The 17,923-nt window shown below is 49.7% G+C and overlaps 10 protein-coding genes across 17 annotated transcripts in view; 4 read left to right on the plus strand and 6 right to left on the minus strand.

Moving 5' to 3' along the window:
• Nucleotides 1-130: 130 nt before the first annotated feature.
• Nucleotides 131-1,341, minus strand: LOC120961656 (acyl-coenzyme A thioesterase 13-like). The gene is made up of 2 exons (XM_040385580.2): nucleotides 1,074-1,341; nucleotides 131-564 (listed from the first exon to the last, which is right to left on the minus strand). Exons 1-2 carry the CDS (start codon nucleotides 1,158-1,160, stop codon nucleotides 220-222), a joined length of 432 nt encoding a protein of 143 aa, XP_040241514.1. The 5' UTR covers nucleotides 1,161-1,341; the 3' UTR covers nucleotides 131-219.
• LOC120961652 (uncharacterized) lies at nucleotides 578-3,707 on the plus strand. The gene is made up of 2 exons (XM_040385576.2): nucleotides 578-1,053; nucleotides 1,557-3,707. Exon 2 carries the CDS (start codon nucleotides 1,582-1,584, stop codon nucleotides 3,631-3,633), a length of 2,052 nt encoding a protein of 683 aa, XP_040241510.2. The 5' UTR covers nucleotides 578-1,053; nucleotides 1,557-1,581; the 3' UTR covers nucleotides 3,634-3,707.
• A 1-nt stretch (nucleotide 3,708) lies between these two features.
• LOC120961653 (enkurin) lies at nucleotides 3,709-4,917 on the minus strand. Its single transcript, XM_040385577.2, has 2 exons — nucleotides 4,147-4,917; nucleotides 3,709-4,084 (listed from the first exon to the last, which is right to left on the minus strand). Exons 1-2 carry the CDS (start codon nucleotides 4,744-4,746, stop codon nucleotides 3,896-3,898), a joined length of 789 nt encoding a protein of 262 aa, XP_040241511.2. The 5' UTR covers nucleotides 4,747-4,917; the 3' UTR covers nucleotides 3,709-3,895.
• Nucleotides 4,918-5,625: 708 nt separating this feature from the next.
• LOC120961655 (neurogenic differentiation factor 6-like) lies at nucleotides 5,626-6,707 on the plus strand. Its single transcript, XM_040385579.2, has 2 exons — nucleotides 5,626-6,412; nucleotides 6,613-6,707. Exon 1 carries the CDS (start codon nucleotides 5,728-5,730, stop codon nucleotides 6,403-6,405), a length of 678 nt encoding a protein of 225 aa, XP_040241513.2. The 5' UTR covers nucleotides 5,626-5,727; the 3' UTR covers nucleotides 6,406-6,412; nucleotides 6,613-6,707.
• On the minus strand, nucleotides 6,418-10,009 carry LOC120961654 (cleavage and polyadenylation specificity factor subunit 5). Its single transcript, XM_040385578.2, has 6 exons — nucleotides 9,611-10,009; nucleotides 9,307-9,445; nucleotides 9,106-9,231; nucleotides 7,977-8,142; nucleotides 7,000-7,114; nucleotides 6,418-6,919 (listed from the first exon to the last, which is right to left on the minus strand). Exons 1-6 carry the CDS (start codon nucleotides 9,736-9,738, stop codon nucleotides 6,898-6,900), a joined length of 696 nt encoding a protein of 231 aa, XP_040241512.1. The 5' UTR covers nucleotides 9,739-10,009; the 3' UTR covers nucleotides 6,418-6,897.
• Nucleotides 10,010-10,379: 370 nt separating this feature from the next.
• On the minus strand, nucleotides 10,380-11,862 carry LOC120950516 (26S proteasome regulatory subunit 8). 2 transcript variants are annotated; one of them, XM_040368622.2, is made up of 2 exons: nucleotides 11,787-11,862; nucleotides 10,380-11,729 (listed from the first exon to the last, which is right to left on the minus strand). In XM_040368622.2, the coding sequence occupies exon 2, from the start codon at nucleotides 11,721-11,723 to the stop codon at nucleotides 10,512-10,514; it is 1,212 nt and encodes a 403-aa protein (XP_040224556.1). In that variant the 5' UTR covers nucleotides 11,724-11,729; nucleotides 11,787-11,862; the 3' UTR covers nucleotides 10,380-10,511. The 2 variants fall into 2 exon arrangements, with proteins under 2 accessions (XP_040224556.1, XP_049462630.1); XM_049606673.1 differs by having other exon boundaries at nucleotides 11,804-11,853.
• A 160-nt stretch (nucleotides 11,863-12,022) lies between these two features.
• LOC120951122 (ribosome biogenesis protein WDR12 homolog) lies at nucleotides 12,023-13,716 on the minus strand. The gene is made up of 3 exons (XM_040369660.2): nucleotides 13,510-13,716; nucleotides 12,500-13,431; nucleotides 12,023-12,431 (listed from the first exon to the last, which is right to left on the minus strand). Exons 1-3 carry the CDS (start codon nucleotides 13,575-13,577, stop codon nucleotides 12,145-12,147), a joined length of 1,287 nt encoding a protein of 428 aa, XP_040225594.1. The 5' UTR covers nucleotides 13,578-13,716; the 3' UTR covers nucleotides 12,023-12,144.
• A 217-nt stretch (nucleotides 13,717-13,933) lies between these two features.
• On the plus strand, nucleotides 13,934-14,639 carry LOC120951942 (uncharacterized). Its single transcript, XM_040370966.2, has 2 exons — nucleotides 13,934-14,085; nucleotides 14,154-14,639. The coding sequence occupies exons 1-2, from the start codon at nucleotides 14,059-14,061 to the stop codon at nucleotides 14,415-14,417; spliced, it is 291 nt and encodes a 96-aa protein (XP_040226900.1). The 5' UTR covers nucleotides 13,934-14,058; the 3' UTR covers nucleotides 14,418-14,639.
• On the minus strand, nucleotides 14,511-15,377 carry LOC120951941 (probable small nuclear ribonucleoprotein Sm D1). The gene is made up of 2 exons (XM_040370965.2): nucleotides 15,222-15,377; nucleotides 14,511-15,064 (listed from the first exon to the last, which is right to left on the minus strand). Exons 1-2 carry the CDS (start codon nucleotides 15,233-15,235, stop codon nucleotides 14,698-14,700), a joined length of 381 nt encoding a protein of 126 aa, XP_040226899.1. The 5' UTR covers nucleotides 15,236-15,377; the 3' UTR covers nucleotides 14,511-14,697.
• Nucleotides 15,378-15,995: 618 nt separating this feature from the next.
• LOC120950818 (neurocalcin homolog) overlaps nucleotides 15,996-17,923 on the plus strand; it is a 110,350-nt gene continuing 108,422 nt past the window's right edge. For all 7 annotated transcript variants that reach the window (XM_040369157.2, XM_040369159.2, XM_040369158.2 and 4 more), the window contains exon 1: nucleotides 15,996-16,294. The gene's annotated coding sequence lies outside the window, so the exon portion shown is untranslated. The remainder of the gene's footprint in view (nucleotides 16,295-17,923) is intronic.

A 17,923-nucleotide genomic window follows, 5' to 3' on the forward strand; every position in this document is an offset into this window, starting at 1 on the left:
ATCTTTACTAGCTATTTCCCATATTTCCGAACGAAACCATCCGCCAATCGAACGATGAAACATGTTACACCGTGTTTTGTGTATTTTAGTAGGATTTATTGCGTTCAAACAAAACAGAAAAAAGAACAACTGAAACATATCACCAAACCACCTTTTTTATTCTACCACCTCTTTCCCTTACTTGTACGTCCATTTCTATGGTATTTGGTATGTGCCTATTTAACTACTCCCAATGTATTTGGTGTGCGATGCTTTGGCAATGATTGAGTTATCTTTCTTGTGGCGCAACTCACACTCCAGGAATGCTAGGTTTCGTCCCGCCCGTACCGTGTTGGCGTCGATGATGACTTCATCGCCTAGCCGTGCACCCTTCAGATAGCTCACGTGAATGTCCACCGATACGCCGGGCGTTGCGTTTTCCTTCGTCATCAGCGCGTACGTAGTGACCACGTCTACGATGGTGGCGGTATAGCCACCATGCAGTCCACCGGCACGGTTCAGATGTTCTTCCTCTACCTTAAACTCCGCCATGCAGCGTCCATCGCCTCCGCTGACCATTACGAGCTAGAGAGGATGAGAAAAGGGAACCAATTTCGGTCAAGAAAGGGAAGAAACCTAAATTACAGCGTTTGTTTCCCTTCCCGGCTAATGGTAGCTCTTAAGCAGCGTGGAATAAAAATTCATTTTTCCGGAAATCATCTTGAAGGTAAATTAGTACCATATTTTTCAATCTAGATAAACTGCTCAACAATAAAATGAGTTCATTTTACAATTTCATGTGCTATAAAAGAGCTTGGAATAAGCCATAAAGATGCCTCCTATTGGACGCTTATATGACGTCTAATAACTCCTCTGTTTGCTTGCTGGGTCGTGCTGTCAAACTGCACCGGGGGATGTTTTGTTTACATCCCAGCCAGCCGCATCACAAACATGCTGTTTATATAACAGCGTATCAAACACAAGAAAAAAGTGTTCTGTAGTGTAGTTTCTTAAGCACTGGAACCATCTGAAGGCATTTACCGTTCAGTATTGCACGTTTTGTTAGTTTTAAAGGTAAGCAATGCACCACATACCTGCTGCAAACACCTATCGTACCCGTTGGTTTTGGTCATCACAGTAGCGATGGTACGCAACAGATCGAGACCCTTTTTGCCGCTCATTGTGGGGAATTGTGCGTTTTTTCGAAATCACTTCAAACCAATCACACTGAACTACGTTCCGGGAGATGTTTCGAGACGAACAACAATGCTAGTGCAATTGAAATTAAGCTCCACAGTGTGTAGAGGAACTGCTGCACGCTCGACGGACTTTGTTTGTTTGGTTACTGTGCTGCCTGCTGTCAAAAAACGCCGACATTTGTGACAGTCTGTGGTTGAATGAATTTGAAAGTTAAACCTTTTTAAATTTTATTGTGATTTTAATTGTTATAAGCATGGTAACAAACCCCAAATCCCTCCAAATGCGAAAAGGAAGTCCTTTTTTTGCATGCGAAACCCACACACTGGCCCCAGCATCCTTTTCACAACAATGAAATAATTCAACATGAAATATTTCAGGCACCTTCAACGCCACAACGCCAGGATGGAGATACAAGAACTGACCGCATTCCAGCATTCGGAAGAAATTATTCAACCCTTCACGATTAGCTGCGTCGAGGACACGGTGGTGGTGTGCACGAAAGACCACACACTCGTCCTAAGGCTAAAGTACAAACACATCGTCGAGGATGGCGCAATCTGTTACGAGCTGTCGCGCATCAAGTGCTCGACCGCACGACCGACCGGTGCACTGATCGCTCACGAGGCCACCCTCTACCACGCGAGCAGCATGGAGCAGCGCCGACGTATAATGCTGGATCAAACCATCTTCCCCAACATTGCCAAGGTGTACATCTGCAACGTCCAGTCGTGGATATCACCGCCGGGCGTGTTCGAAGACAACCCTCGCGAGCATCTCGTCGCGAACGTGACCAACATGGGCCAGCTGACGATTTACCGGCTGGAGGAGCAGTGTCAGTCGAGCTGGAACACGTATGTAGACGTGTCCGACACCTGGCAGAGCCACATCTACGATCGCCACCCGATCGAAGCGTACGACGAGCTGCAGATCATGGTGGACGAGATGACGATCACGTGCTTCGCGTGGGAAACCACCATCCACCAGCATCCGGTGCGGTTCGCCTTCGGCACCAAGTCGGGCAAAATCGTGTTCTGCAATCTGAAACCGAACGTCCCGAAGATCGAGCACGTGCACCAGGAGGAGGAAGCGTCACGCGTGATCAAGTACATCTCCGTCCCGGGGCAGCACCACTTCCTGCTGGTCGGGCTGGAGAGCGGGCGGCTGGGGGTGTATCGGTTCGGGGGCGCCAACCAGCTCGGGGCCTTTTTTGTGCAGTACATTGCCACCTACTTCGAGGAGGATCTCTGCATCTCGGCGATCGAGTGTGAGGTGGAGAGGAAAGCGAATGGCACCGAGCAGCTGCTGATCATAGCGGTGAAGGCCACCTACCTGCTGATGATAGAGATAGACTTCGACGGCACGTTGCGGAGCAGTGCGACGCTGAGCATGGAAAACTTTATGATAACCGGGCTGCAGCAGGTGTGCCCTCGGCGCTACATCGTCTGTACGCTGCCGGGGAAGATGTTCCATCTTCAGGTTGATGAAGTAAGCTCCCGGTCCGGTTTGCAGATAGCGCAGCAGGAGGTAGCCACCGATCTGAACGTAGGGTCGTACGCGCTGTACGGGGTGGCAGCGTCCCGTACCCGCACCGGTTGGTTCATTCTTGGCTATCCGTCGCGACGCTTCGACCATCTAACGCTCCGCTCGCCCACGTGCATATTTTTCTGCCGTTTCAATCAACGGGACGCGCTGGAAATGCTGCTCGCGAACAGCACCTACCGGCTGGAGAGCTACCACGATGCTGCCGAGATGGTTCGTTTCCATGGTAACAAACAGCCCAAAACGCTCGCACCTTTGGAGGACGCCCAGCTGGAGCTTTCGCTCGACGAGCAATCGATCTACCAGCTGAAGCTGCAACTCATTCAGCTGAGCGCACGGATCAGCTACAACACGAAGCGCAACCAAGCGTTTACGCTGGGCCTGTACGCACAGCATCGGTTCATCTGCGCCCTGATAGAGGGTATCAATGCGGCCCGCATCGTACGCTGGCTGGTGGAGAAGTACACCCAGCGGAAGGCGGCACTACACCCGATGCAGCAGGAAGCGTTGCGCTGCCTGCGCAACTTTATACGCACCCTGACCGCGGAAGCACAGTGTCCCGGGGAGTGTGAGTATTTGCTGACGAAGCTGAAACCGACGCTGCTGGAGGTGTTGGAAGCGGCGGACCAAATCGAAACGCCCGCCATCGCCGACGAGGTGTGCTCGTTCTGTGACGCACCGATCTATGCGTACCGGGAGCAGTGCCCGGACAGCCATGCCGTGTTCCGCTGCGTGCTGACCAAGATACAGATTACGCTCGAGTGTGAGGAGATTACGTGCGAGATTTGTCAGCGATACTCGATCGGGCCGACGGTGCTCGGGACTGTACTGGAGCAGAGCATGGCGATAGTGGACTACCGGAAGTGTTGCATCTGTGATGCACCGTTCAAAGGAAGTGGATCAAAGAGTGTATAGACTGAGTCTCGCTAAGGCAATAAAAGTATTGCATACGATCAGGAAGAAAAGAAGATGAAATTTCTAGAAAATCACACACGTACACACACACAATTTATTGGTCCCGTGAATTGCAGCAAAATTGTGCCGAAATTTGCCAGCTAAATCAAGTGCACGCATTCAAGTCATCTCGCAGGTGTGAGAGCTAAAGAGAATATTGCTAAAAAAACGATAAATCCACAAGGAAAAAAGAGCGAAGGAAGGAAAGTCCAGTAAAATGCCGTTATGCATCCTTTTGGTCGTCGTCGTACAGGTAGATGTAAGGGTTGTTCTCGATCGTTAGGATGTCCTTCTCCAGCTGCTTCAGATTGTTCTCCAGCTTCGCCTTGCGTATCATCTTCGGCACGGTGTCGGTTAGCAGCGGCAGGCTCTGATACTCTTGCTGCAGTTTTTCCCAATTTTTCTTTAAACCCTGTGGAAATGAACATTCCGAAATTACCATCCACTCATCAGCGCCCGTGGCAGCACACTCACCTTCAGCAGCTCGACACGCTCCTCCTGCAAAATGTACGAGCAACGAGGCTGCTGCTGCGCCCGGTCCTCGATCAGCCGGTCCTTCTGGGCGGCCAGATCCTTCTTTCGGCGCGTCAGATACTGTGGCACCTTGCCAAACTTTGGCTGGCACATGTAGATCGGCATCAGGCCCGACTTTTCCAGGTCGTGAAAATCACCCTTGCGCGTATCGGCGTACCGTGGGCGCGGTTTTTTCGGATTGGCCGCAACGACTTTCTTAATGTTTTCCTTCCTAAAATCCACCACCTTCAGCACCTGGCAGGGCGAGGGTTCGTGCGGCTTCGGGATGGGCGGTTTGTGGCCGGTGCACAGCCGCACCGGGGCCGATTTGGTGGCCCGATGGCGGGGGCCACAGTTTTTGCGCAGAAAGTCGGCCGGACCGGGCAGCGGTATCTTGGAGAAGCCCATCGTGCGGTGAGCGTCCTTGCAGGATTTCGTCTCCTGCCGCACCTGATGCTCGAACCGGGAGTGGTAGAGCGGCGGCTTCGGTGGCTTTTCGGGCGGTTTCTTTTCCACGTTGTAGATGTTTTCGTCGTGAATGTAAATGTTCACGATGGACATGTTGGGGTTAACGGAAAGGGCAAATTTCGAAATACACTCTCTTTAAATCGAAACCTAAAACGCTGGAATCGCTCTGGAAAGTTCGCGAACTTCTGTGCACGGAGTAGTCCTTCTATCCTGGAGGGAGCAACGTTCCTGTACGTGCGGCTCGTTCCCGTCTACTGTCAAACTATTTGATTGAAGCAAACAAATGAACCGCCATTTGAACACCATCGTAGCAACCGCGCGGGCTCTAAGCACGTCGAAAACGTGCTCCACACATTCAAACACGCTTCTCACCCTTGGCAACCGGGCGGGGAGGGTGGGGGGGAGGCGGAGGGCATGTGTTAACGGCGACTGCACGCAAAACGGCCCCATCCGAGCCCCGTGCGGTTGACTTTGATGCGCCGACGCCACAGCCCACAAAGGGTTCTTTACCCCATGCGCAGCCCCGAGTATAGTAGTGCCCGCTAACTGCAATGCATAGGAATTGACCGACAGCAAGCAGCAAAAAAATGGGTCCTTAAAATGGGGAAAAATGTACGCATTCGTGCGTGTTTGTTCGAAATTATGCGGCGACTTTTAAATTTGCTTTCAAAAGTTTGCACGTAACGGCCAGCGCGTGGGGCGGTAGAAAAATCATTAATTTATGCAACCAGTTTCTTAACTGCTATTGTTAAATAAATACAAACCTTCACGTCCACACCACAATCGAGGGGTGCTGCTTCGCATCGATAATTATCACCACTTACTGAAAAATATTGACAATAAAGCAATGATAACGAGGCACCAGCCTTATCCAGCCATCCATTTTCCCGCTATACAATTTCCCTTGTTACAGCGGGGATACAAGCGCGCCCCTTATCAGTGATAAGGAGGAAAATTAGATTAGTCGGAAAAGCGCTCAATGGCCAATATAAATGCATACACATTACGCTTGATGCGTCGCAATTTGATTGATTTGGTGCTCCAAGTTCCACACTTGTTGCGCGAGATTCCCGAATGAGTCCAAACCTAACCACGGCGACCGTTGGAGGAGGAGGAAGCATTCGTCGCCGAAGAAAACCACCCAGTGGCAGCGGTGTCCTTTCGCTCGTTAAACGCAAGAAGGCTAACCAACGCGAACGCAACCGTATGCACGGACTGAACGACGCGCTCGATCGGTTGCGGATGTGCGTGCCACTTCCGGCGAGCTTAACCACCGCCACGGTACGACCGGACGACGCTCGGGAGGCAACGCCAACACCACCGCAGAAGCTTTCCAAAATCGACACACTACGGTTGGCGCAAAACTACATCGCAGTGCTGCTGGAGGTGCTGCACAGTGGACGTGGGATGAAGTACGATCGGTTGCTGGCTACATTGGGGCGCAGGTTGAGCCAAAACACCACCAATCTGCTGCGGACGAGACTTACGCTCGATGAGCAGCTACAGGCCGGACTGGTGGATGGGGAGTGTGGCGGGTCTGGATCGTTCGAGCACGAAGGACAGGGGCTGTATTGTTTGTGTTCACCACCACAGCACGATACGCCAGTGTGGTCAAATAGAGCGGCGCTTGCTGAGCAGCAGTGGACATTGGGGTACGATTGCAGCTTCTGCAGCTACAGCGAGGACGGTCCACCGACGATGACGACGACGACGACGACGTACCGGGAGCGGGGTGATATGTTCGACTTCTGAAAGCAAGGTAGGTACCATACGTAAACTATTTATTCTCGATTCACTTATATCAGACATAGGGAGTAAGAAGATAGTTAAAGTTAAGGGTGGAGGTGGGGAAGGGGTGAGGGAAAGGGAGTAGGTAAGTGGGGGAAAAGGAAAGCTCTTTGTTGTACATGCGCTCTAAAATAACCGTCCGTTTTTTTTTCTCTCTCTCTCTCTCTCTAGCTTGCGAACGCCTATCCTCCTATTGCTTCCAACAAACATACAAACACACACACAGACAGACACACACAGTGAATAAAACACAGAGAGAGAGAGGGGCCACTATTGCCGTACTTCCCCCCAGGTTTGTTGTCCCCCCCTCTTCACACCCTCCATCAGCGGAGGCTGTCTCTTTGTTTGCAGAAAGGAAAGGACCTTCTTCCTCTCTTCAAGTGCCAGCGCCGGACGATCCGCAGCACAATAGCCCTCTTGCAGTATTGTACTTGTACCTGGCTTAGGAGCCAATTTTTACATGTAGATGAAGTTAAACCTGCAAAAAAAGAGCGTCAAAAATGTTAATAAAAGATGAGAAACGAAATATGAGAATGCGGTGCAACGGTCAGTCGGTACCTGCAGAGCGCTTGCGGTAGCGAGGATATGATCGGCCCGTAGCCTTGCGAATTGTCGTACAGCTCGAACAGCGGTGCCGCTACTAGCTTGTAGTTCTTAGGTACGGCAAATAGTGCTGCACAAATTGGTGATGAGAATAAGAGACAAAAGAGAGAAACGGGTTTGAAATATTAGCCACTGTGAAAGGATATGGTTTTGAGCTTTGTTCGGCCGTTTTGACTTTCTCTACACTTTCGCTTACAACAATCAATAAAAGGTTCGTTAGCTTAACATTTTGTTCGTTTGATTTTTTTTTGTTACAAAATTGTATCCCGGATTAGCATAACGTCTCACAACGCCCTTTGTTTAACATTTAATTTGGCTCGTAAACGTTGAATTACAATTTTCGTTTCATATTTTCAACGTTTTTCGCATACAAAAACATAGTTTTTTTGTTTTCTACCAAACCCAGTGTTCCCCCGTGTGGCGTATAAAGGGTTTCGAATCCCCCAAAGCAGTAGATTTACAATTCGAATTGTCTTTTGTTTTATCATAAATACATAAATTATTAGCGAAATACATTGCTAAACGGCTTATCGTTGCGTGTCTTAACAAACAAAATCTTCAAAGGATAAACGCTTTATCAATTTACAGAATGAACTCACGGGGGTATAAAACATGAATTTATAGAAGAAAAAAGGATTGATAAAGCATATCCTGTTGCTAATTACAAAATTGAGCCTATTGGTTGGTCTAACACTATCATAAATTATCTTTTTATCTTCACAAAAAGTCAATGTTTCTTACTTAAAAGCTTTTCGTTACAATCTTTTTCCGTTTTCACCTTCTTTTTTAGCAAAACACGGGAAGAGCCCATTTCGCACACGTCTCTAACATGTACAAGAAGCTACTTAAAAATGGAAACGTGTACGACAAAACGTTTGCCTTCCCCCTATTCATCATCATCATCGTTATTATCATTATTATCATCACATTACCCTTCTCGTGCAGCTGCACCAAAAACAGACGCTTGTGCTCCTTCGGCTTGGTGATGTGCGGCGGGATGTACGGGTACTGCGGTGGTTCAAAGTTCGGGCGCCACCAGTTGCCAATCGTGTCCTCGACGATCCAGTCCTGCTTTACGCCGTCCTGTCGCCCTAGAGTCTATATATAGATGGATGGGATATGGAGGTGGTAGTGGATTTGTTTCGTGTTTTTGTAAAATGGGATGTTGTGAGTGTGAGTGTGATTGTGTGTGTGTGGGGAGGGTTTTAGGGGATGAAATTTTTAAATATAACAATTTACAGATAACAATAACAACTGGTTTGTTGGGCATAGTAGAATATAGATATATGGATGGCAATCTTTCTACAGGCGGGGTTTTTACACTAAATTGAGATCTTAAAGTGGATTGTTTACGCACTCTTTTTTGTGGCTTTCGCTCTCTTTTGCTTACACAATACTGAAACGTGCATCATCTATATTCGTATACTTACACCAAGTAGCGTGGAAGGAGGTAATGTGGCAGTTACAAAACAATTTCTCCTGCACCATACCTTTCCTCGTGCTTGAGTGTTTCCTCGTTTGGCGGGGGCTTTAGTGTTCATATCAGTTCAGTTTTTAAGGCATGCTAGTATAAGGTTAGTAGGTACAACGGATGCCATTTCACGTTACTTCCCATTGGCTTGCCACGTTGGTGTGAACATTTTCGACCGCTTTCAAGTGTGAAATTTCTACTGTTTTAGCACAATTTTATACAAATACGATAATGTGATTGACCATATTGATGGTATTAACATAGAGCGTATGATTTCAGCGAAGCTAACAAGTAGTGTTTTGTCAAGAGTTTTGTAAAACCAGTTTTGCCTTCCATTTGATGATTTCTACTGAGAATGTAATTTTCCTTTACATTCCAAATGTTACTCGGTACGATATCGTCGCCGTGAATCTTCGATACATTGGATTTGCGTTTTTCAATGGATTTTCACAGCTCCATGCTCGCTTCGTGTTTTGTTCTTTCATGTAAAATACATTGTCGAGTTTTGTAATGCATACAATAATACGTCAGTGCTACACATCAGTGCCTCCCATCAACGTTTTAAGAATCCTACTTTAGCAAAAACATACCTCCGTCAGTAGTCGTTTCAGCCCATCCACCTCATCCTCTCCGGCGCTTAGCTCACCGCCGGGCAGCTTGAAGAACGTTGTGCCCAGCTGTAGCAGCAGCACGTGCGGAAGACCGTGTTCATGAACCTGATGCGGAAAAGAAAAGTGTCGCACAATGTAAATGATATGTCCCTTCGCGTGGCCTACAGAGAACCCTCCTACCAGCAGAACACCTTCAACCGATCGACGCATTCCAATCTTATCGAACTCGTCGCGCATCCGCTGGAAGCGGGCCGGTACCGATGGATCCTTCTCAAACAGCGGTTCCTTCGTGCCAAATGTGTAGTTTGTCAGTGGATAACTGAGCGGTAGTAGTTTGTTCAACCGAAAAGTAAAAAAAAAAAACAAAGGCAATGCAAATTTACAAACCGGAACCAGCAGGATCAGCCATTTTGGAATCGGAGCAGGCGACCCAGGTACAGAGCAAAGTTGACCGATGGAAAGTGTGATGGGACCGATTACTCACAGATTAATTGTCCGGTTCAGTGTCATCGATTGATTCGTCTGTAGTTTGTTCATCTCGGTTAGACCCGTTCCGTGGCTGTTTCGTCGGGGCCATCCGGAGCCGGTTTTGTTTACTGCCTGGGAAGTCATCTTCGCTGCTTTTGCGGTAGAACGGTGCGCCTAGCGTGCGTGTGTGTGTGTGTTGGAAACTTTACTTTTGCACTTTGCCACTTATCTAACCGAGTCACTGCGCGTTTGTTTGGGTGTGCGTGTTTGTGAACTACTGAACACGAGCTATAACTTTGTCACAAAACTAAATAAATCGGAATATGTTTAGAATTAACAACTTTCCGCGTCGCTTTTACACCCTGCTTTGGCCGGAACGTTTTCTTTTTCTCTCTTTTCTATCGGCTTCTTTTTTCCGAGCCCGTTTGACAGAAGGTCCCGATGAGATGACACATTTGACAGATGCAGTACAGTGAGTGATACAAAAATGTAACACCACCACCCAAATGGGATATTTATTTTGCTGACCAAATAACGCAGAAAAATGTTGAAAAAAATGTATAAAGTAAATGTTTGCGTCCAGCTATGATTTAACCGGAGGATTATTTCTCATCTTTTACCAGAAACTGATTCTCTTCTTTGACGTCTTTGTTCAACTCATGCCCAACACAACAATGCACAGGCCTTTGTTTTTGTTTGTCTCGTCCGCCCCAAAATGAGTTCACAACAACTTTCTACTTTAATTTCCTTCATTATTAGTCGAATATAAAACATCTAATAAACGATTTTGTTGATGTCTCGCACGGAAATTGTTTATTATGGTTTATGACATTCCAAAACAGGACATTGCCGACAAAATCTTAGCTCTAAATGTACGCCCCCCGAAAACGCATCTGCCGTACCGCCGCAGCAGCCGCCTACTTCCACAGCTTCTTGATGGACATGTTCTTCTCCGAGTCCTTCTGCATCACCTTCGCGACGGCCATCTCGAAGTCCTCCTGGGTAACGTGCACCCGGCGCTCGCGCAGCGCGTACATGCCCGCCTCCGTGCAGACGCCCTTCACCTCCGCACCGGACGCACCGGGCATCAGTTCCGCAATTTTGCGCAAATTAATACCACGCGTAAGGTTCATTTTGCGCGAGTGAATCTTCAGAATGTCCAGACGCGCCTCCTCGTTTGGTGGCGGGAATTCAATCTTACGATCGATGCGGCCGGGACGCAGCAGAGCCGGATCGAGGATGTCAATGCGGTTCGTCGCCATGATGACTTTGATGTTCTTGGTCGCCTCGAACCCGTCCAGCTGGTTCAGCAGCTCCAGCATCGTACGCTGTACCTCCGAGTCGCCACCGCTGCCCGACTCGATACGCGACGAACCGATGGAATCGATCTCGTCCATGAAGATGATGGAGGGTGCGTGCTCGCGCGCCATCACGAACAGCTCGCGCACCATACGCGAACCCTCGCCGATGAACTTCTGCACCAGCTCCGAGCCGGAGACTCGAATGAACGTACACTCGGTGTGGTGGGCGACGGCACGGGCCAGCAGTGTTTTGCCCGTTCCGGGCGGTCCATACAGCAGCACACCCTTCGGCTGGGCGATACCGAGCGCATCGAACAGTTCCGGATGTTTTACCGGCAGCTCAATCACCTCCTTAATTTCCTTAATCTGCTTATCCAGACCGCCCACCATCTCGTACGTCGAGTCCGGGACCTTCTCCACCATCATGAGCGACACCAGCGGATCGACCTTGTTCGGCAGGATCTTGTGCAGGGTGTACGATTCGTTGCGCAGCGCCACACGGCAGTTTGGCGTCACGTCATTGATGTCAATGTTTTTGTCAATGTCGACCACGAACTTGCCCTCCGGGTGTACCTTCACCAGGACCTTCTTCTTGTCCATCGGTTTCACCACCTCGCCGACGTAGCTGCCCTGCTCCTGCAGCAGCTGGAGCTCCTCCCGCAGCATCCTAACCTTGGCGTTCAGCTCATTGCGCTGGGCCTGCAGACGACGCAGGTTCTGGTTCTTCTCCGCTACGATGAGCTGCAGTTCCTCGATCTTCTGCACGAAATACGAACGGAATCCTTCCCCCCGCGGAGGGTCCACATCCATGGTACTTGTTTCACGCATTTTTACCTGCAAAACACACAAAATTTAGCACAAATGCTTACGCGGTGAAGGAGTTGTGCTTACTTCTTGCTACACAGTACCGAATGAATGTTGCAAATCATCAACCACAATGAAACGTCAACCGCACACTTGACAGTGGGTAACGTTTCCACCTATCAAGCGTTACGATGCGTTACGCGTCGTTCGAAAATGGAGGAGTCTCCCAAGGTTCATGCATTATGACGTGCATTCACTTTGGGAGCCGTCTTCAAAATCCTTTCTGGAGCGTTTCGGAAACGGAACGAAGGGAATTTGAGCACTTTTGCCGTTCGTACATTTATTTATGTTGCGCTTATGTATAAATGAAAGCTACAGCTTTACCAGAAATGTAAGCATCTATACATACGAATAACCATACGATTCAAAAATGTAGCGCGGCCATTCAATCGTCCTTGGTGTTGTCAACCGCTATTCTAGATTTGAACACGCGCACCGCATTGTCGGAACCGCCGGAAAGGATGTACTTCGGGTTGGACCAGTCGCATGCCAGCACCTTGTCCTCGTGGCCGATCAGCTCAAAGATCGGTGCCTTCGGTGAACGGTAGTCCCACAGCTTGACGCGATTGTCGTACGCACCGGACACGAACAGATACTCGTTTGTAGTGGACCAACGGCACGTCTGTACCCATTGCGAGTGTCCCAGGTAGGTATTTTTCACAAAGTTGCCATCTAAAGGAAGAAGGGATTTAGTATGTAAAGGTTTCTTATCAACTAAATCTTTTTTAAAAAAAACTTACGCTTTGATCGAGGATCGTACAGGCGAAGATTTTTGTCCGGCGAAGCAGTGATAATCATTCCATTCAACGGTGAATAGCTCAGATCGAAAAACGACTTGTTGCCGGTAAACTCCGTCTTAATGCCGCCCATCGACAGATCCCACAGTTTGATCGTGTGATCCCACGAGCACGTGGCAATCGTCGTGTTGTCGATCCATTGGACGCCCGATACAAACTCACGATGCCCGGCAAGTGTGACCACCGGCGTGCGCACGTTATCCTGCTCCAGCTTGGCCTTCTTCGTCGCGGACGGTTCCCCCTTGTCCGCCTGCAGCTCGGTGGACCAAATCTTCAGCATCGTGTCCATGCTGCCCGAAGCCATCTGCGTTTTGGCCGGGTTAACCGCAATGCAACCCACGCCACGCTCGTGCCCCTTGCACACGTGCACACACTCCGCCGTGTTGGTCGTCATGTTCCACTCCCAGATCATGATCGTTTGGTCGTGGCTGGCGCTGGCAAACACGCCCGTCTGCTCGTTCAGCGATATCCAGGCCACTCCCTTCACTGCGGCGACATGCCCGGGAATGGTGAGTTTATGCTTGCCCTTCGTATTCCACAGATTGACCGTGTTGTCGTACGTGCCGGTCAGTATCCAGCCGTCCTTGGCCTGCACCGCCGACACCCAGTCGTCGTGCAGCAGACAATCCTGCGGCTGCGGTGCCGGGTAACGCTCCACGTACTCGAGCTCGATCGTATCTTCGAACGAAATGTCCCGCTCCTTCAAATGCTGCGACAGGGTCGATCGTACAAACTCTCCATTGAGCAGGAAATCGAACGCCACTTTAGCGCCTTGCTTGTTGCCCGCATCTTTCAGCACTGTGCCGAGCAGCGTATTTAGCTCCGAGCAGCCAACGTTCGCACGGATCGAGTAGGGAACGTCCGGTACGGCATACCTGTGAAGTGGAGGAGGGAAGCGCGTTAACAGCATGCGGCACCACCACCTAGTCCCGTGTCAAAGGCGCAATACGTACTGTTTCTGTTTGGTGGTGAAATGCACCTGCAACTGGCCCTCGGTTGCGCTGGTAATGTGCAGCGACATGTTGTGGAGTTATGTTTTGTAAATTAACATAAAAAGAACTGCGTTAAATGTTGGATTGTTTACGAAGTTGCGAAGCGACGAGCTGCACGCACGTTTCTTTATTTTGCTTTGCTCACCCGCGTGCTTGACGTTGGACAACGGCGGCTGTCAAAATGGAGTACAGTGTGGTGAGCGCAAAATGTGACACGCAAAAGTGCAACATAAAGAAAATATTAAAAAAATATAATTTACCTTACAGATAAAATGATATTTCCGTTGTTTGTTGTCTTTGGAACACAATCCTGAAAAAATGTTTTTTGTTTCACTTAATATTTAATTTTTCGTTATGTGCTGCACAGCTTTCATGTCACTGTTTCTGCCTTCGTGGACTCTTCTTCTCGACACAAACAAACGAAAGCTTCTTCGTCCCCAAACACAAACCGTGTCACACTTGGCAGTATTAGCAGAAAAGCTGTGATAATCCCCGTCTCCCTGCTCCAAAATGAAGCCTTGCCCACTGCAGAAAGAGGTGGACCTTGGGAAGGAAGTGGAACAACTATAGAAAACCAGGGTTTAAGTTGCTTTCTTTACTTTCAGATCCAAACAACAAGCGACACGATCGCCTCTTTGCGGGAGCGCGTTAAGCGGATGGAGCGAAATTTGAACGATCCCAGCCTTCCCGAAGAAAGAAGGCGTGAAATGGCACTGGAGCTGAAGGAAATCTCCAAACTGCTGGAAACGAACGAGGAGCAGCTGAAGAAAATGCACAAGGAAAACTCCAAATCGTTTGCCGTGGCTGCCTGCCTGTTCTTCATCTGCTTCCTCGTCTACGGTCTGTACGTGCTGGTGAATGGTGTCTGACCGGAACTTCCTGAAACACAAAATACACCACAACATGCGTCCCCAACCCCAGCGGGCTGGCGTGTAACCACAAACCCTCAATGCGTGCGTGCGTTCGTGCGTGTTCAGGTGCTTACCCTTTTTGACAATTTTATTTCGCATTCGTTTCGTGTAGTATCTATCCGCTTGCAAACTCTGACTCAAACTTTTATAGTAAATGAACTTGTCTCTTATGGCTAAGGAGTTGAGGATGGTTGGTTTCAGTAAATGCGATCCGTCCAGCGTCGATCACAGCACCCGACTAGCGCCGACCGCGTCCGCGTCCACCACCCCGGCCACCTCGCGGTCCACCGCGACCACCCCGCGTACCTCTGCCGCGTCCGCGCGGTCCGCCCCGGTTCGCTTCCCGCTTCTTCGCACGCGTCTTAGGCGCATCGTCGATGAGCAGCGTCTCCAGCGGCAAGCTGTCCGGCAGGATGTAGTAGCGAATATTGTTGCCGCGGATGCTGAGCGAGTCCAGTGTGACCGGATCCCGGTTCTTTATCGTCATTTTGACCGCCTTCAGGTGTGTGTTCATTGCGACATCCACGCCCGTGATCGTGCCGTGCACCTGTGTGCCATTCTTCAGCTCGATCGTCACCGTTTCGTGGCTCAGTTTCATCAGGAACCTGCCGGAGAGGAGGGAGAGCCAACCGATCCGGTCAACATCACCGGCAACATTAGCATTCGTTTGAGGTTAGAACAAGCGTCCTGGGGCGCGGGACTCCTTTCGGGTTGGTTTACACCACGGGGACAGGGTAAAAGTTGCTCCAAGCCTTTACTCACCTGACCAGTTTCATTGTGAAACAACTTTAGGGTGGTTTACTCTCGATATAGAAGGTATAATTGCTGTGGGAAAGTTTTCGCTCCAATTGTTGGGAAAAAGAACGCGAACCCTGGTACACTTTTTGTTGTAGCATAAACACACTTTTGACAATTCCCAAGAAGCAAAAATGTTCTGCCTGACGCGCCAGTGACAGTTCTTGCTGGGCTGTTGGTAGACCACAAAGGTTAAATGTGATTTGTGTAATTTATGAAACTTTTTATTTTTTTAATGCTTTTAATTGAGTTAAATTTTCTGAAAATTTTAACAGTATTTTCAGCACAAATTGTGAGATTCTGATTGAAATTTTTCCAGAGCACAATCCAGCAAATGTTGCGCAGTTGTGTTTACGAATATTTAAATTTAACAGTAATGCAGTAATTTGCAATGGTCACAAATGTCTTCAGTGTATTTTTCGGTTGAAATTATTATTTCTCATTTCATTTCCATTCCAGAGCTCCTGGTAAAATGACATTTAGATGACATCGCTCGTGCCCAACGGACACTCCCACTGTGCCGTCTCTCCTAGGGAAAGTGCTGCGAGCTAAACTGCCAAAAAGCAACCCGAACGGTGAAACGTACTCAAAACACAGCCCAACAGTCCTCTGCGTCCTTTGACCCTTGGTGCAACGAAGAAAGTCCCGTCAGGTTAGATAAACACCATTACCCAAGAAAATTGCATCGCAAAAGCTTCATCCGCTATCGCATCGCCGGAAAGGTGTAATTTGCCATTCCGCTCGTGGGCGAACCGTACCGTACATGCGAGCGCTCGGGTACCGAGAGAACGGCCGTCAGCTCCGTTGCGTGCGCTCGTGCGTGTGCGCGTAACCGAGACAGCTGCAGCGCGCTATCGCGCCGCACCGGCTGCCAGAGCGAGCACGCAAGAGCAACAGAAAAGCGAGAAAAACAGGGAGAAAAATAAAATTTCAGCAGCAGCAGCAGTAGCAGCACCAGCAGCAGCAACCAGCCAGCCAGCCAGCCAGCCAGCCAGCTCCGTTCGTTTGCGTCTCGGTGTGTACACGCGCGACTAAAAAAGGTACAGGATTGCTTCCCCGCCACTCGCCCTCTTGTGTGTGTCTGTGCCGTGCTCTTGTGGCCTCGTGTGTAGGTGCGTCCTGTAGCTCCGCAAAATCAAAAACTAAAAAAAACACAGAGACCCCCAGAAGAAACCCGAACAACTAACCCGGACCGTGCGTGCGTATGTGTGTGTGTGTTTGTGCGCTCGTGTGTGTTTCTTGAGCGCCCAGTTCGTTCCAAACTTGTCGTTCCAAAGCCGCCTGTCTCCCCGTGCTGCTCCATGCCCACTGTCGCCCGCGAGCAACCAAAACCAGTGCAGTGAAGGTAGCCCCAAAAAAGGGAAAAAGCGCTGCAAGATTGGCTGGAACCACTTGCCTCCAACCCCCTCCTGTGCCGTTCCACCGTGAAGGGCACCGCACAGTCCTCCTTCCACCGTGTGTGTCTCTGAGTGTGTCGCAAAAGCGAAGAAAACTGTCTGGCCAAGGGGGGAGGTGGGAGGCTGCACCATTGCCCGGGGGCGCTCCATTTTCGACGGGGCAGGGGACAGGTGCAAGCTCAAAAAAAGGACCTTTCAGGTGTGTGTGGAGACGGGAATGGGGGCGGTCCTCCGGAATCGTTGTATTGCGTAGAAAAATACAGTGTCAAAATGTTCATATCCGTGTGCGTGTGTGTGTGACGGAGTAAGAGGAGCAGCAGGGAGGTGCAAAGAAGAGCTGCACCGTCGGTGTCTCCATACAGTACAGACGTGAAGACGTCGTCGGTGTACCGTGTGTGTACTAGGCAACCTGCTTCATTGTAGGGCAGGCAAAGGGCAGGCTACTCCACACCGCATAGACACACACACACACACACAATCTTACTCGCAGTGTGTGTGAAATTTAGCTACAATTAGTAGCGCAGACGAGAAGAATCCCCAGGCCCAGTAAGACCGCACCGAGCCTACTAAGATCGAACGGCAGCCGCAGCAGCAGCAGCCCCGAGACCTGTCAACTCAACTCCCCTCCCCCGGTCCGCAGGGTGTTCGTGTTTTTAATGCGCCAACAGTTCCCCCCTCTTCCCCCCCGTCCCCGCTCGTTGTGTCAAAATCTGGGGTGGTTTTTCACCCAAACCGCTCTCGCTCCACCTGTCCCCTTATGTTCTCGTGGCCAGACCGACCGACCGATCCTACTGTCAGATACTCTGTGTTTGTGTGCTTGTGTGTGTGAACGTGTGTGTGAAGGTTCACCGGGAGCAGGTTTATCGGAAGCTGGGAATACTCTGTATCTAGTTTGTGCCGCATATGTATGTGTGTGTGTGCCCCCCCCCCCTTCATCATCTTCGGGCAGCCACCCAGCCGATACCACCAACTCCCTTGGCAGCATCCCAATTTCACCCCTCTTTCACCCGCCTCTTAAACTCTCACACACAATCATACACAGACACGTACATACACAGTGCCTTGGTGCGTTTGATCCCCGGGGGCGGTAAACTTACTTGGGCGACATACACACACAGTACAAAAAAAGAAGAAAAGAACGTGAAATCGAGATAAAGTTGTGCCGCCCGCCTAAAACGAGATAAACGAGAGTGTGTCGAGGTGGAAGAACCGCTGTGTGTGTGTGTTCATGTGTGTGTGTGTGGATCACAAAGTGACCTTAGGAAGAAAGTA

This window comes from Anopheles coluzzii, chromosome 2 (genome assembly GCF_943734685.1).
Source record: "Anopheles coluzzii chromosome 2, AcolN3, whole genome shotgun sequence".
NCBI lineage: Eukaryota > Metazoa > Arthropoda > Insecta > Diptera > Culicidae > Anopheles > Anopheles coluzzii.

Coding starts and splice junctions, on each gene's coding strand:
- LOC120961656 (XM_040385580.2), bottom strand. CDS start 1,160: ATGAGCGGCAAAAAGGGTCTCGATCTGTTGCGTACCATCGCTACTGTG. Junction 565..1,073: donor ACGATAGGTGTTTGCAGCAG/GTATGTGGTGCA, acceptor CATCCTCTCTAG/CTCGTAATGGTCAGCGGAGG.
- LOC120961652 (XM_040385576.2), top strand. CDS start 1,582: ATGGAGATACAAGAACTGACCGCATTCCAGCATTCGGAAGAAATTATT.
- LOC120961653 (XM_040385577.2), bottom strand. CDS start 4,746: ATGTCCATCGTGAACATTTACATTCACGACGAAAACATCTACAACGTG. Junction 4,085..4,146: donor AGCGTGTCGAGCTGCTGAAG/GTGAGTGTGCTG, acceptor TCATTTCCACAG/GGTTTAAAGAAAAATTGGGA.
- LOC120961655 (XM_040385579.2), top strand. CDS start 5,728: ATGAGTCCAAACCTAACCACGGCGACCGTTGGAGGAGGAGGAAGCATT.
- LOC120961654 (XM_040385578.2), bottom strand. CDS start 9,738: ATGACTTCCCAGGCAGTAAACAAAACCGGCTCCGGATGGCCCCGACGA. Junction 9,446..9,610: donor CTGAACCGGACAATTAATCT/GTGAGTAATCGG, acceptor ACTACCGCTCAG/TTATCCACTGACAAACTACA. Junction 9,232..9,306: donor CGGTTGAAGGTGTTCTGCTG/GTAGGAGGGTTC, acceptor TTTCCGCATCAG/GTTCATGAACACGGTCTTCC.
- LOC120950516 (XM_049606673.1), bottom strand. CDS start 11,824: ATGATTTGCAACATTCATTCG. Junction 11,730..11,803: donor TGATTTGCAACATTCATTCG/GTACTGTGTAGC, acceptor TGTGTTTTGCAG/GTAAAAATGCGTGAAACAAG.
- LOC120951122 (XM_040369660.2), bottom strand. CDS start 13,577: ATGTCGCTGCACATTACCAGCGCAACCGAGGGCCAGTTGCAGGTGCAT. Junction 13,432..13,509: donor TTCACCACCAAACAGAAACA/GTACGTATTGCG, acceptor TCCACTTCACAG/GTATGCCGTACCGGACGTTC. Junction 12,432..12,499: donor GTACGATCCTCGATCAAAGC/GTAAGTTTTTTT, acceptor TTCTTCCTTTAG/ATGGCAACTTTGTGAAAAAT.
- LOC120951942 (XM_040370966.2), top strand. CDS start 14,059: ATGAAGCCTTGCCCACTGCAGAAAGAG. Junction 14,086..14,153: donor CTTGCCCACTGCAGAAAGAG/GTGGACCTTGGG, acceptor CTTTACTTTCAG/ATCCAAACAACAAGCGACAC.